The sequence below is a fragment of the Pseudophryne corroboree genome, chromosome 6 (genome assembly GCF_028390025.1).
Source record: "Pseudophryne corroboree isolate aPseCor3 chromosome 6, aPseCor3.hap2, whole genome shotgun sequence".
Classification (NCBI taxonomy): domain Eukaryota; kingdom Metazoa; phylum Chordata; class Amphibia; order Anura; family Myobatrachidae; genus Pseudophryne; species Pseudophryne corroboree.
Genome location: NC_086449.1, coordinates 293230710 through 293246478, shown reverse-complemented (window position 1 = coordinate 293246478; position 15769 = coordinate 293230710). Strand labels below are relative to the sequence as shown.

The 15769-nt window shown below is 43.5% G+C and overlaps 1 protein-coding gene across 6 annotated transcripts in view; it reads left to right on the top strand.

Annotated features, from left to right (window-relative positions):
• NEDD4 (NEDD4 E3 ubiquitin protein ligase) overlaps nt 1-15769 on the top strand; it is a 470501-nt gene that overhangs the window by 222047 nt on the left and 232685 nt on the right. Inside the window, exon 1 of one of the 6 annotated variants that reach the window (XM_063926137.1) lies at nt 2510-4533. The exons of 3 other annotated variants lie outside the window; for them this stretch is intronic. In XM_063926137.1, the coding sequence (XP_063782207.1) occupies nt 2962-4533 (1572 nt within the window). In that variant the 5' untranslated portion in view covers nt 2510-2961. Of the gene's footprint in view, nt 1-2509; nt 4534-5337; nt 5388-5515; nt 5577-15769 lie in introns of those variants that run through there. 2 more of the 6 variants (XM_063926142.1, XM_063926141.1) reach the window with 2 other exon arrangements.

Sequence of the window (15769 nt, the reverse complement as noted above, 5' to 3'; positions counted from 1 at the left end):
TGGCGTCCGCTCCTCAGCACTATGAGAGAGACGTCATGACTGACGTCTCTCCCATAGCGCACACCGCACAGTGACAGCGCCGGAAGCCGGAGCTCAGTACTGAGCTCCTGCCTCCGGCTGCCGCTGTGCAGGGAGACGGGCGCTCGCTGGTAACACAATCCCGTCATCTCCCTGTGTGGGGACGGGACGGAGCCACAAATGACGGGGGGCACGCCCCCCCCCCCCCACTGGATCCGCCACTGCTTGCAACACACACCTGCTACTCATTTTAAAAATCTCCTCCTACATGTCATGGTGAATGGTCAGACTTATGAATAAATGGTACTTGTGCTAATGTTATCGCATTTAAGACCGATATACAGTATATGGTAAATACAGTATTACTCACATAGAAGTAAGATTTTCAGATATGCCAATCATATCCTGTTTTTTTTTTTTACTATAGAAAGCCATGATCAAAATAAGGCTTCTGACATTCTTTGTGAGTGTTATTCTAAAAATGGAATTCCTGCAGTCTTTAAACAATGAAAATAGAAAACTAGAATTGGCAATTGCATTAAACTCATTTAAACCAGAGTATTGCAAAAACAAGATGCAAAACCAATAATGCATACATTTTCTACAACTGAGCTCAGTGTTTTCCACATGTAGCAAAGCTAGCTGCTATTGGACTGACTATACCTGTAAGCACAGCTGAAAGGGATTTTCTACTCTAAAACAAATAAAAACCTTTTTTAAGAATCGCATGAAACAGAGAACACTAAAAATCTGATGCTGAATTCACTAGCATGACCATATCCTACAGACTTTGATTATGGCAACTGGGCCTCTAAGAAGAATTAATATATAAAGTGTTTTCTCGAATTTAAATCAATGTAAAGTCAGCTTTTTAACATAACCAGGGGTAACTAGGGGTGTGCGAGCGGTGCTGCCATGCAGTGCTCTGTGGATGGTCACTGCCCCACGTGCATGTGGCTAGCAGGGTGCCGCAGCCGGGATCTGTGGATGCAGCACCAGATGCTGCAGTTTGTGCAGCCTCCCTGAGCGTCCTGAGGATTTTACGAGCAATGCTGCACTCACCAGTGTCTGTGGCCCTGTCCCTTTGTAACGTCATTGGCTTGGCTGCCCCGCCTCCTCTGTGCTGCGATTGGTCAGGGGATGTGGCAGGCCCAGAGTGGCTAGCAGCCCTGTTATGGTTTTGTTTGTGCTCTGGAAGTCTCCTATGATTTCCCCATTCTCTACCAACACCATGCAGCAATTTTTTTTTTAATAATCCATCTGCAATGATGAATTGGGTTATTGCCGTTTGGTCATTTAAAATAAATAAATTGTTTCATTTCTAGACTGTTATTGTAAATTAAGAGTTTACAGTAAGAGATGTTTTGTCAAGCTCGACTTTAAAAATGTACTGTGGAATTCTTGTGGGGGTCTTTTTTTTTTTTTTCCTTTGGAATCTTATATACCACTAGATGTCGCCTTAGTTTCAGTAGATGTTAGAGGCATATTGTATGCTCTGATATGAAAGCAAATATTTTCAGCTAATATTAGGTTTGTTTTTTTATTATACCAGGACTGCTACACACAAATCTAATAAAGCAATATGTTTAGAATGACAAAACCACTTGTTTTTATATATATATTTATATATATATATATATATTTTTTTTTTCCTTTAAAATGTTATGCATATTTTATATGTAGGATTCACAACAGAGGGGGAGTTCAGTTAGATGCGTGTTTACCCCACAGCTAATTGATCGCACTGCCTGGTTCAGTTAGGTGCAGGAGCCCTGCACGCTAATCTTTGTGATGCAGGAGAATTTTCCTCAGGAGCTGCAAGAGAATTTTTGGGTTAAATGCAGCTCTGTATCTAACGTGCAGGGAAACCCATTAGTTTCTTCAGTTCAGCATCGGTGGGCTTCCATGTGTTTAACCCATGCTTTTCCTCACGGTGTGATCAATCAGTTGCTGGTAAACCCCGTGGCTAGTTGAATCCCCCCGTGGCTAGTTGAGTGTTTAAAGGAATGATGAGCTTAATATATGAACCTGTAAATAAAAACACCCCTATCAGTGCATGGCATTACTAAACTAAACCTATATACATACTAAACCTATATACATAAAATATATCCTCTCATCACTCACACTCACAAAATAAATCCTTATATAATGAAAATAATTTCTAAAAAATAAATAAAGATGATCTGATAACATTACATACACACACATTTATAAAATGTGCTAAACTATGGCCGAATGGCATACACCATTCTATTTAAAACTTTAGAGAATAGGAATGTTTTTTTTCTGTTACGTGAAATTGAAATTAATACCAGTGGCAGTTTCCTGCGTAGCAGAATCTTCAATAGTTTCCTATTATGGATAGTTTTGAGTAATTCAATCCCAACTTTGATACTCGATTATGCGGAGCTCCGTTCCCTGCAACTTCCTGTAACACTATATGTCTGGGTAAAAAAATTAGAGCCTTTACACTGCAGAAGAAACTATAGACGTGTTCATCCAGGGCGACTAAAGCAAGAAAATACAGCTAGGTTTGAAATGCAAGCACTCTGTTGTTTTTGGGAAGGACTCATTCATGCATATTGGAGAAGGTATAATTGAATCAAGCTTGGCAGTGTTTCAGCCAGTATGCAGCAGCAGAGCTGAGCTTAAAGGTCGCTGGAAATCAAGTGCTTGGTAAGTGAATGCAGTTGGAGTACAAGCGATCCAAGATGATTTAGAAACCGTGGAGTCAGGAATGGTTTGTTTGTCTCATGACGTGCACTGCTCTACCCTGTGGCTCATCATTTTGTTGTGTTTGACTGGGACACATGAGGCAGTTTTGTGTGCATCCCCGCAGTGTAATACAAACGTTCTACATGTTTTACTGCTGCTTCTGGGCTGCTCCTGGAAAGAGAGAGAATTGCACATCTGAATTCGTAATATGTACAGAAAGAACAAATGGCACGTCGGTTAAGACTGCATTTTGCTACCAGAAGAAGTAACACTGATCCGTTGCCAGAAAGCTCCGGAGATGGCCCGGATAGTGATATCCACATGTGCTTTCAAAGACTCTCCCAATCGGCAGCCCCGAGTGTGATACAGATGAGGCTCTCTCCACGGCAAACCATACAGCTTTCATCTTCACCAGAATTTGTACAATCGCAGCAAGGTAATTCTGTTTCACCACCTAGCAAAAAAAGCACATCTGTGCAGATTTCTTTACAGCCCAGTAAAAGCAATATATGTCCTCAATCTGGCAACACAGAACTTTGTACAGAAGACCTTTCATTCGTCAGTGCTTACAAAGATGGGATAAATTGCAGTTCTAATATGAGCAGGAATTATAGCTGTCACCCAGTCGTAAATGACACCAGCTTCCAAACTAATGCCTCAGCTGAACACGGCAGTTCCAGTAGCATCGCTACTAGTGACAATGGATCATTTAGTAGCAACAGCAGTGATTACGGATCGTGTACAAGTACAACAAGTGACATCGATTCATGTACGAATAGTATTCTAAGTGACAATAGTAGCTGCACTCTTTCTCTAGGAGATGCCAGTTATTTAAGTAATATGCTTAATAGCAATGCATCTGGTTTGAATGCAGAAATGATTTCTTCCAAAAACAATCGTGTGCAACAGGTTTTATCTAGATGTAAAAGTACATTTCCTTTTGACCAAGATGAACTAGACAAAAAGGTGAATATGGCAAGTCTGCCATCAAGAAAGAAAACAAAGCTTCCTCTCCGGCGCTGTTCTTCATTGGTTATCTTCCCTCGTAGCCCTTCTGAGACACCGCCAACCTCTCCAACTACTTTAAGCCCTCCATTAAACAGAGGTCCCTATCAAACCTCCTACCAATTTATGCTTTGTTCTAATGAGCTTGCACAAAATGAAGATCAAACATTATCGAAGGGATTTCTTTCAACCGCTGTCAATGGAGTTCGCCTTTCCAAAAACGCTTGCACTGTTGGTGAAGCTAGAGATGTTAAACCACTTTACTTGAATGACTCCTTACAAGGGGGTGTCTATCCGTCCCATGGCCTTCAGAAGACACAAACTGTAGAGGATGGATTTCCTTGTATTTCAGTGCATGTTTCTCACCAGAGACCATTGTTGACGAGCAACAAATCTACTGGAGAGCAGGTCACATCAAGCGGGCATGTCGAGGAATCCCAGCTTAACAATGGAACTCAGTCACATCATCACATCCGCCTCTTACGCAGTGCTTCCTCATGTTCGTCTTCAAATAAAATTACTGAATGCCAGATCACTATTAATGGAGACCGTGGGTGCACAAGTGTTACTAATAACAAATCAAGCCATCTTTTCCAAAGAAGTGTATCTGAAGGACCTCCCCCAAAACTATCCCCTTCTAGTCTTAAGTATAATTATCCAAAGTTAGGGTCATCCCATTTGCACATACAGTTTGCACCTGGAAGTGAAAGCAGGATTAGTAGCTTTAAAAGACAATCCATAAGAACCCCCTCTAGTGATGGGGCTGGTAAGCCCTATGTGAAATGCTACAAGGTAGGTGTTTTGTTTTCATTTCTTAGCATTGCTTCCCATGTTACAGGTTTTGCCATTTGTAAATGAAAATCTCTCCGTTAGGTTTACACAAACTGAAGTTTCTTCACTTTACATCAAATTAATAATAAGTGCATCAATATTTGGGGATATCATGCGTTACTAACTTGAGTTTTCTAGTATGTGATTGTTTTTAGAATCCTGTTTTTGTTTGATGTTTTTTTGCCCATGAAAAGGTCTGTATGTCTACTTTTATAGTGTTGATTCTGGAGGTTGTTGTGTTTGGGTTTATTTGTTTTGTTTTTTTGTTTTGTTTTTTAAGAACCAGGGGGTAAATTTACTAAGATGGGAGTTCTATTTAAGATGGGATGTTGCCCATAGCAACCAATCAGCTTCTACTTCTCATTTATCTAGAACTTTCTATAAGATAATTCCTGGAATCTGATTGGTTGCTATGGGCAACATCCCATCTTAAATAGAATTCCCATCTTAGTAAATTTACCCCAAGGAGTGTGTTTGTATATTTATTTTAGATCCTATTTATATAGTTTATTTTAATATAAGAATACATGAAACAGTTGCAGTTAATGGAGTCTTACAATAAAAGTTTGTGTGGGCCTTCATTTTGAATGTGTTCAATCCAGCTATAGTACAACATTGTAACCAAGTTAAAAATAAACAGCTCCCAAAATATTTCTCTTGACTCCAGTTAGTCTGGTCGTGTATACTGATATGCTGAGTGTGGGTTCAAATTTAACAAGTTGATATTAGAGCAGCATTTAGTAATGCCAGCTATCTGTACACAGCAGTCATGAAATTAAATCAGTGCTTTGGTCAGGCCCTGCTATCACTGAAAGGTCTGTACATTCTTTGCTTGTGTGCCTAGGTTTAAACCCTCTAGTAGCATAATATCAAGTTTCCAGCTTCAATAATCAACAGCTTGTTAAGGATGGATTTCTGAAATTCAGTGTGAAATGGAACCTGTAACGGTGTAACTCTTGCTCTGTTGTGTAAAATGGTAAACTGACGAATGTCACTGTCTTCAGGTAGGGGCTTGTGTTTTCTCTTACTTCCTGGAATCTGTGCTTTCATTTTTGGTTTGTTTGTTTGTTTGTTTGTTTGTTTGTTTTATATACTATTATTATTTTTATTGATTTTGGTGTACCTGATTGTTTTTAATACATTGTCTACTTTATTCACTTATAAATCTTATTTACAGTGCTATAGTGGAGGGTATAAAAAACTCTTGGATTCATTATATTCTTTTTAAAGGTTTTGTATTTTTTCTTAAAATTATTTATTTTGTAGCATTTTAAAACTAGTAATGTTGTATATAAATGGTATAACCCTAACAAGTGTAAGAGCCAGTCGAGTTCATTGCCTTATAAAATGTATAATGTATTATAAAGCAAGTCTGAACATTGTAGTTTACAAAAGGCCAAGAGAAATGTATTCCTGCATCTAAAGAAAAGGATGTGGGATATAAGTAGATCTTGAATTGTCAGCATCTTTGTTATATATATATATATATATATATATATATATATATATATATATATATATATATATATTGTATATACACACACACATTTATTTGTATTGGATTTTCTGTTTCAGTGATCCTTCCATAGTTATGCTGGGCGTGATTGAGTCACACGCAGTTCTTTAGGCGACCACATTTGCAGGGTGGATAGATCACAAGTGGAAAGCTAATGCAACTTCACATATAACTTAATGCCTATCCATCGCAGTATTGTCACTACTATAACTACACATTCCAGCATGCCCTGCCACAGTATTGCTATTTAGGGAATGCTAACTCTGTTGCAGAGTGTGTTTTTTGTCAGCAGCCAATAAATCTACCAGTATGTTTTGGGGGTTGTGGCAGGAAACCGTAGTTCCCAGAGGAAACCCATGCAAAGATGGGGAGAGCATATAAACACCACACACACTGCCTTGGTGGGATTCAAACCCAAGACCTTGGTGCTGTGAGGCAGCAAGCTTACAATTACTATAAAATAATATAATTTCTCTGACGTCCTAGTGGGTGCTGGGAACTCCGTAAGGACCATGGGGAATAGCGGCTCCGCAGGAGACTGGGCACAAAAAGTAAAAGCTTTAGACTAGCTGGTGTGCACTGGCTCCTCCCCCTATGACCCTCCTCCAAGCCTCAGTTAGATTTTTGTGCCCGAACGAGAAGGGTGCAAGCTAGGTGGCTCTCCTGAGCTCTTAGAAATAAAAACCTTATATGGCTAAATAAAATGCATCACATATAGCTCCTGGGCTATATGGATGCATTTATCCCCTGCCAGTTTCCTGAAAAAAGCGGGAGAAAAGGCCGCCGTGAAGGGGGCGGAGCCTTTCTCCTCAGCACACAAGCGCCATTTTCTTTCACAGCTCCGCTGGAAGGACGGCTCCCTGACTCTCCCCTGCAGTCCTGCACTACAGAAACAGGGTAAAACGGAGAGGGGGGCACTATTGGCAGCTATTATATAAATACAGCAGCTATAACAGGGAGTAACACTTATATAAGGTTATCCCTGTATATATATAGCGCTCTGTTGTGTGCTGGCAAACTCTCCCTCTGTCTCCCCAAAGGGCTAGTGGGGTCCTGTCCTCTATCAGAGCATTCCCTGTGTGTGTGCTGGGTGTCGGTACGATTGTGTCGACATGTATGAGGAGGAAAATGATGTGGAAGCAGAGCAATTGCCTGTGTTAGTGATGTCACCCCCTAGGGAGTCGACACCTGACTGGATGGTAGTAATTAAAGAATTACGTGACAATGTCAGCACTTTGCAAAAAACTGTTGACGACATGAGACAGCCGACAAATCAATTAGTGCCTGTTCAGGCGTCTCAGACACCGTCAGGGGCGCTAAAACGCCCGTTACCTCAGATGGTCGACACAGACCCTGACACGGATACTGAATCCAGTGTCGACGGTGACGAGACAAACGTAATGTCCAGTAGGGCCACACGTTACATGATCACGGCAATGAAGGAGGCATTGAACATTTCTGACACTACAAGTACCACAAAAAAGGGTATTATGTGGGGTGTGAAAAAACTACCAGTGGTTTTTCCTGAGTCAGATGAATTAAATGAGGTGTGTGATAAAGCGTGGGTTTCCCCCGATAAAAAACTGCTGATTTCTAATAAATTATTGGCACTATACCCTTTCCCGCCAGAGGTTAGGGCACGTTGGGAAACACCCCCTAGGGTAGATAAGGCGCTCACACGCTTATCAAAACAAGTGGCGTTACCGTCTCCTGATACGGCCGCTCTCAAGGAACCAGCTGATAGAAGGCTGGAAAATATCTTAAAAGGTATATACACACATACCGGTGTTATACTGCGACCAGCGATCGCCTCAGCCTGGATGTGCAGCGCTGGAGTGGCTTGGTCGGATTCCCTGACTGAAAATATTAACTATAGATGCATTACTATATATGCGAGATGCACAGAGGGATATTTGCACCCTGGCATCTAGAGTAAGTGCGATGTCCATTTCTGCCAGAAGAACGTTATGGACGCGACAGTGGTCAGGTGATGCGGATTCCAAACGACATATGGAAGTATTGCCGTATAAAGGGGAGGAGTTATTTGGGGTCAGTCTATCGGATCTGGTGGCCACAGCAACGGCTGGAAAATCCACCTTTTTACCCCAGGTCACCTCTCAGCAGAAAAAGACACCGTCTTTTCAAACCCAGTCCTTTCGTCCCTATAAGGGCAAGAGGGAAAAAGGCCGCTCGTTCCTGCCCCGGGGCAGAGGAAGGGGAAAAAGACTGCACCATGCAGCCTCTTCCCAGGAGCAGAAGCCCTCCCCCGCTTCTGCCAAGTCCTCAGCATGACGCTGGGGCTCTGCAAGCAGACTCGGGCACGGTGGGGGGCCGTCTCAAGAATTTCAGCGCGCAGTGGGCTCACTCGCAAGTGGACCCCTGGATCCTGCAGGTAGTATCACAGGGGTACAAATTGGAATTCGAGACGTCTCCCCCTCGCCGGTTCCTGAAGTCTGCTCTACCAACGTCTCCCTCCGACAGGGAGGCAGTATTGGAAGCTATTCACAAGCTGTATTCCCAGCAGGTGATAATCAAGGTACCCCTCCTACAACAGGGAAAGGGGTATTATTCCACGCTGTTTGTGGTACCGAAGCCGGACGGCTCGGTGAGACCAATTTTAAATCTAAAATCTTTGAACACTTACATAAAAAGGTTCAAATTCAAGATGGAGTCACTCAGAGCAGTGATAGCGAACCTGGAAGAAGGGGACTATATGGTATCTCTAGACATCAAGGATGCTTATCTCCATGTCCCAATCTACCCTTCTCACCAAGGGTACCTCAGGTTTGTGATACAAAACTGTCATTATCAGTTTCAGACGCTGCCGTTTGGATTGTCCACGGCACCACGGGTCTTTACCAAGGTAATGGCCGAAATGATGATTCTTCTTCGAAGAAAAGGCGTATTAATTATCCCTTACTTGGACGATCTCTTGATAAGGGCAAGGTCCAGGGAACAGTTAGAGGTCGGAGTAGCACTATCTCAGGTAGTGCTACGTCGGCACGGGTGGATTCTAAATATCCCAAAATCACAGCTGATTCCAACAACACGTCTACTGTTCCTAGGGATGATTCTGGACACAGTCCAGAAAAAGGTGTTTCTCCCGGAGGAGAAGGCCAGGGAGTTATCCGAGCTAGTCAGGAACCTCCTAAAACCAGGACAAGTGTCAGTGCATCAGTGCACGAGAGTCCTGGGAAAAATGGTGGCTTCTTACGAAGCGATTCCATTCGGAAGATTCCATGCAAGAACTTTTCAGTGGGATCTGCTGGACAAATGGTCCGGATCGCATCTTCAGATGCATCAGCGGATAACCCTATCTCCAAGGACAAGGGTATCTCTCCTGTGGTGGTTACAGAAGGCTCATCTTCTAGAGGGCCGCAGATTCGGCATTCAGGATTGGATGCTGGTAACCACGGATGCCAGCCTGAGAGGCTGGGGAGCAGTCACACAGGGAAGAAATTTCCAGGGCTTGTGGTCAAGCATGGAAACGTCTCTTCACATAAATATCCTAGAGCTAAGGGCCATTTAAAATGCCCTAAGTCAAGCAAGGCCTCTGCTTCAGGGTCAATCGGTATTGATCCAGTCGGACAACATCACGGCTGTCGCCCACGTAAACAGACAGGGCGGCACAAGAAGCAGGAGGGCAATGGCAGAAGCTGCAAGGATTCTCCGCTGGGCGGAAAATCATGTGATAGCACTGTCAGCAGTGTTCATTCCGGGAGTGGACAACTGGGAAGCAGACTTCCTCAGCAGACACGACCTCCACCCGGGGGAGTGGGGACTTCATCCAGAAGTCTTCCAAGTGATTGTAAACCGTTGGGAAAAACCAAAGGTGGACATGATGGCGTCCCGTCTCAACAAGAAACTGGACAGATATTGCGCCAGGTCAAGGGACCCTCAGGCAATAGCGGTGGACGCTCTGGTAACTCCGTGGGTGTTCCAGTCGGTATATGTGTTCCCTCCTCTTCCTCTCATACCAAAAGTACTGAGAATCATAAGAAGGAGAGGAGTAAGAACGATACTCGTGGCTCCGGATTGGCCAAGAAGAACTTGGTACCCGGAGCTGCAAGAGATGCTCACGGAGGACCCGTGGCCTCTACCTCTAAGGAAGGACCTGCTCCAGCAGGGACCTTGTCTGTACCAAGACTTACCGCGGCTGCGTTTGACGGCATGGCGGTTGAACGCCGGATCCTGAAGGAAAAAGGCATTCCAGATGAAGTCATCCCTACCCTGATCAAGGCCAGGAAGGATGTAACTGCAAAACATTATCATCGCATTTGGCGAAAATATGTTGCGTGGTGTGAGGCCAAGAAGGCCCCTACGGAGGAATTTCAACTGGGTCGTTTCCTACATTTCCTGCAAGCAGGATTGTCTATGGGCCTAAAATTAGGATCCATTAAGGTTCAAATTTCGGCCCTGTCGATCTTCTTCCAGAAAGAACTGGCTTCAGTGCCTGAAGTTCAGACGTTTGTCAAAGGGGTACTGCATATACAGCCTCCTTTTGTGCCTCCAGTGGCACCTTGGGACCTCAATGTAGTTTTAGGGTTCCTAAAATCACATTGGTTTGAACCACTTGCCACAGTGGATTTGAAATATCTCACATGGAAAGTGGTAATGCTGTTGGCCCTGGCTTCAGCCAGGCGCGTATCAGAATTGGCGGCTTTATCCTATAAAAGCCCTTACCTGATATTTCATTCGGATAGGGCGGAATTGAGGACTCGTCCTCAATTTCTCCCTAAGGTGGTTTCAGCGTTTCACATGAATCAACCTATTGTGGTACCTGTGGCTACTAGGGACTTGGAGGACTCCAAGTTGCTGGACGTAGTCAGGGCCCTGAAAATATATGTTTCCAGGACGGCTGGAGTCAGAAAATCTGACTCGCTGTTTATACTATATGCACCCAACAAGCTGGGTGCTCCTGCTTCTAAGCAGACGATTGCTCGTTGGATTTGTAGTACAATTCAACTTGCACATTCTGTGGCAGGCCTGCCACAGCCAAAATCTGTAAAAGCCCATTCCACACGGAAGGTGGGCTCATCTTGGGCGGCTGCCCGAGGGGTCTCGGCTTTACAACTTTGCCGAGCAGCTACTTGGTCAGGGGAAAACACGTTTGCTAAATTCTACAAATTTGATACCCTGGCTGAGGACCTGGAGTTCTCTCATTCGGTGCTGCAGAGTCATCCGCACTCTCCCGCCCGTTTGGGAGCTTTGGTATAATCCCCATGGTCCTTACGGAGTTCCCAGCATCCACTAGGACGTCAGAGAAAATAAGAATTTACTTACCGATAATTCTATTTCTCATAGTCCGTAGTGGATGCTGGGCGCCCATCCCAAGTGCGGATTGTCTGCAATACTTGTATATAGTTATTGTTACAAACAAATCGGGTTGTTTATTGTTGGAAGCCATCTTTTCAGAGGCTCCTACAGTTATCATACTGTTAACTGGGTTCAGATCACGAGTTGTACGGTGTGATTGGTGTGGCTGGTATGAGTCTTACCCGGGATTCAAGATCCTTCCATATTATGTACGCTCGTCCGGGCACAGTATCTTAACTGAGGCTTGGAGGAGGGTCATAGGGGGAGGAGCCAGTGCACACCAGCTAGTCTAAAGCTTTTACTTTTTGTGCCCAGTCTCCTGCGGAGCCGCTATTCCCCATGGTCCTTACGGAGTTCCCAGCATCCACTACGGACTATGAGAAATAGAATTATCGGTAAGTAAATTCTTATTATAATATGCTATCCCGTAATAGGTGTCCCCTCGGTATGCGCAGAGTATGGTCTAACGCTTGAAACATATCCATGGCACTCACAAAAGCAGTTGCGTAACTACAGCCCCCGCAGCCATTGCGGAGGCTTGGAGGTGCAGGGCTGTGGGGGCGCTGCCGCTGATTCAGCGCAGATTGACATGTGGATTAGTCGTCCGCATGTCAATCTGCTAAATGTCCCTTGCCAAAATGGCTGCCGCCATTGAGGAGACAGATGCTAATGGTTATACTTGACCTCTAGAGTCTAACAGAGCAGGGAAAGTTTCAGGGCCTGGGAGCGCATAGCGCTGGGTAGTGCTGGCGGCTGTGGCAGCCTTACACCCTTGGCAACAAGCATGAAAACCCTTGGCAATAAGCATTACACACCCCAGCGCATGAAACCCCTGGCAACAAGCATTACACCCTGACGGAGAGCATGATACCCTATGCAGCCTTACACCCTTGGCAACGAGCAATGAAACCCCTTTGCAAAAAGTATTACACACCAGCCCGTGAAACCCCTGGCAACGAGCATATAATATAATGAATCGGGCATTGTGGTATGTGGCATAATGTATCCCGGGTATTATGGTGTGTGGTATAATGTATAACGGGCATTGCGCTGTGTGGCATAATTTATGACCGGCATTACAGTATGTGGCAAAATGTGTCGGGGGCATTACGGTGTGTGGCATATCGTGTAATGGGCATTACGTTGTGTGGCATAATGTTTAAGGGTCTTTGTGGTGTGTGGCATAATGTGTAATGGGCATTACTATAAGCATGAAAAATGACAAACAATGTAATGGGCATGAATTGGAATTCTTTTGTTCCTGTGGTGGCCAATGTCTGGGTGTGCAGGTTGCAAAACTGAGGTATAAGGTCGTCTTTTCCTGCAGTATCACGCCCCTTGCAGGGAAGCCACGTCCCTTTTAGTGAGGCCACACACCTTTTTGGCCATGCACCTTTGGCGTGTGCAAGTACTTTACTTTTCTTCTTTACTTTTTTTGGGGGACAAATTTCTAGTTACGCCACTGCACAAAAGACTCTTCTCTTCCGTACGTACGCCCAGTTGCACCCAGAAACTCCCATTTCAGGGACAGAGAATTGCCCATAGAGGAGTATGTTTGCTACATTGCATGCACAGTTTTCGGGGGCTCGTCCATACAAATGTCACACCTTTCAGATAGATTGCGGGTAGATAGCGTCAGAAAAATATGCTGTAAAGCTATAGCCATACTACACCACCCTCAACCAAAAGTCATATTCAAGGATGCCTACAATATACATTTTGTGATACAATTCTTAATATTGCTGGTGACTCCCTCTTCTGCTGAAGTGATCCTGATATTGGGTGTGTGCTGAGTGCTGTGCTCTTCACCGCAGCTCCTAAGATAATAAAACTTGTATAACGTGCTTGATGGAGAGTTGGAAGTAAATCAGTCATACATTGTCCAAAAGCTGTACAGAAATTATGCATATGTTTGCTGATATGCAGAGTTGTATGCATCTCAACATGCTGTTAGTAGACACCATCATCATGCATACCCAAGTCTATGCCATTAAAGCTGATGTCTAGTTTTTAACCAGTACTTTCAGTGAATGCTCATTTATGAAGCCATTTGTAAGTTATCATACATGATACTTTAAGGGCAGTATCCAATTAGCAGTGGTGAAACATCGGGACGGTTTTTGCACTTTTTTTTCTGATGTTTTTTTTTTTGCAGTCAATCCAATTTGTAAAAAAAAAAAAAAAAAGAATTCTCATGAAAACACACAGGTTCAGTGAAACAAAACCCAGGTAAGCCACATCTCGCGCCGGATAGTCCCGGCGAGACAATTAGCGGCTTATTGGATGCCTCCTTAAGGCTGTTAATCATTTCAGGCAGCATAAGCCGGGTCGCACCAAGGATTTGTACATGGGAACATCCCCGGTGCGACTCAGAAACCCCTTTCAGACCGTGACCCAACCCGGCATATTGCCGGGTTGGTGATATCACCAGTGGTGCATTTGGACACGGCGCTAGGAGATTATGTCCAAGAGCAGCCTCTTCCTATAGTGTGGATATGTGCCGGGTCGCACCGACTCGGCATACCAATTCACACTGCACCGCAACCCGGGTTGAAACTGTGTTCATCCCTGGTCACTACCCGAGTTGAAATACCAGGTTGCTCGACCCAGATTATTTGATCTGGGCCTTTTCAGGCTGCACCGTGATCCGGGTTCATGTGCAATAATCCGTGTTTTTGCTGGCGGTCTGAAATGGTTATTACAGTACTTCACACTTTGAATCTTGGTCCATTTCATTAAGAGTACTTGTACAAATTTTTGTTATAGAATTTGACGGCAGATAAGAACCACTTGGCCCATCTAGTCTGCCCCCCTTTTTTTTTTTTTTTTAATCCTTTAGGTAATCTCAACCCTTTTTGAAACTCAATTCTTTGTAAGGATATTCATATGCCTATCCCAAGCATGTTTAAATTGCTCTGTAGTCTTAGCCTCTACCACCTCTGATGGGAGGCTATTCCACTTATCCACTACCCTTTCTGTGAAGTAATTTTTCCTTAAATTTCCCCTGAACCTGCCTCTCTCCAGTTTTCATGTATGTCCTCGGGTTCTAATACTTCACTTCCTTTGAAAAATGTTTCCCTCCTGAACTTTGTTAAAACCTTTGGTATATTTGAAAGTTTCTATCATGTCTCCCCTTTCCCTTCTCTCCTCCATACTATACATGTTAAGATCTTTTAGCCTTTCCGGGTAAGTTTTGTGATGTATGCCATGCACCATTTTAGTTGCCCTTCTTTGTACACTCTCTAATGTATTTATATCCTTCTGGAGATATGGTCTCCAGAACTGGACACAGTATTCCAGATGAGGCCGCACCAATGACCTATACAGTGGCATTATTACTTCTCTTTTCCTGCTACTGATTCCTCTCCCTATGCAACCAAGCATCTGACTTGCCTTTCTCATTGCTTTGTTGCATTGCTTTCCTGCATTTAAGTCACTTGAAATAGTGACTCCCAAATCCCTTTCCTCCTCAGTAGTTTCCATTATAGTACCCTTGATGCATATATTTAGCCTTTGGGTTTTTGAGACCCAAGTGCATGATTTTGCATTTTTTAGAATTAAACTGTAGTTGCCATGTTCTTGACCATTTTTCAAGCCTAGCAAGGTCATCAATCATTTGTTTTTCCCCTCCTGGTGTGTCTACCCTGTTGCTTATCTTTGTATCATCTGCAAAAAGGCATACTTTCCCTTCAATACCATTTGCAATGTCACCAACAAAGATATTAAAGAGAACTGGTCCGAGTACAGATGCCTGGGGTACTCCACTGGTAACATTTTCCTCCATAGATTGCACTCCATTTACTACAACTGTCTGTTTCCTATCCTGCAACCAGGTTCTTATCCATTTAACTATTTTATAATCCACCCCCACACTTTCAAGTTTGTTTAGCAGTCTGCGATGTGGGACAGTGTCAAATTCCTTACTAAAGTCTAGATATGCTACATCTACAGCTCCCCCTTGATCTATTATTTTCATCACAAAGTCAAAAAAGTCAATAAGATTTGTTTGGCATGATCTCCCACCAGTAAATCCATGCTGTTTTGGATCCTGTAAGTTGTTTGATTTAAGATATTCCACAACTCTTTCTTTTAGTAGTTTTTCCATTACTTTCCATACTACTGATGTAAGGCTTACTGGTCTTTAGTTACTTGCTTCTTCCTTGCTTCCACTTTTGTACAGTGTAACTACATTTGGTCTTTTCCAGTCCTCTGGAATGGCACCTGTATTTAGTGACTGGTTAAATAATTTTGTTAATGGTGCCACCAGCACATCTTTTAGCTCTTTTAGTATCCTTGGGTGTATCCCATCTGGCCCCATTGATTTATCCACTTTTAGTTTTGAAAGTTCAGTTAGGACCTTCTCCT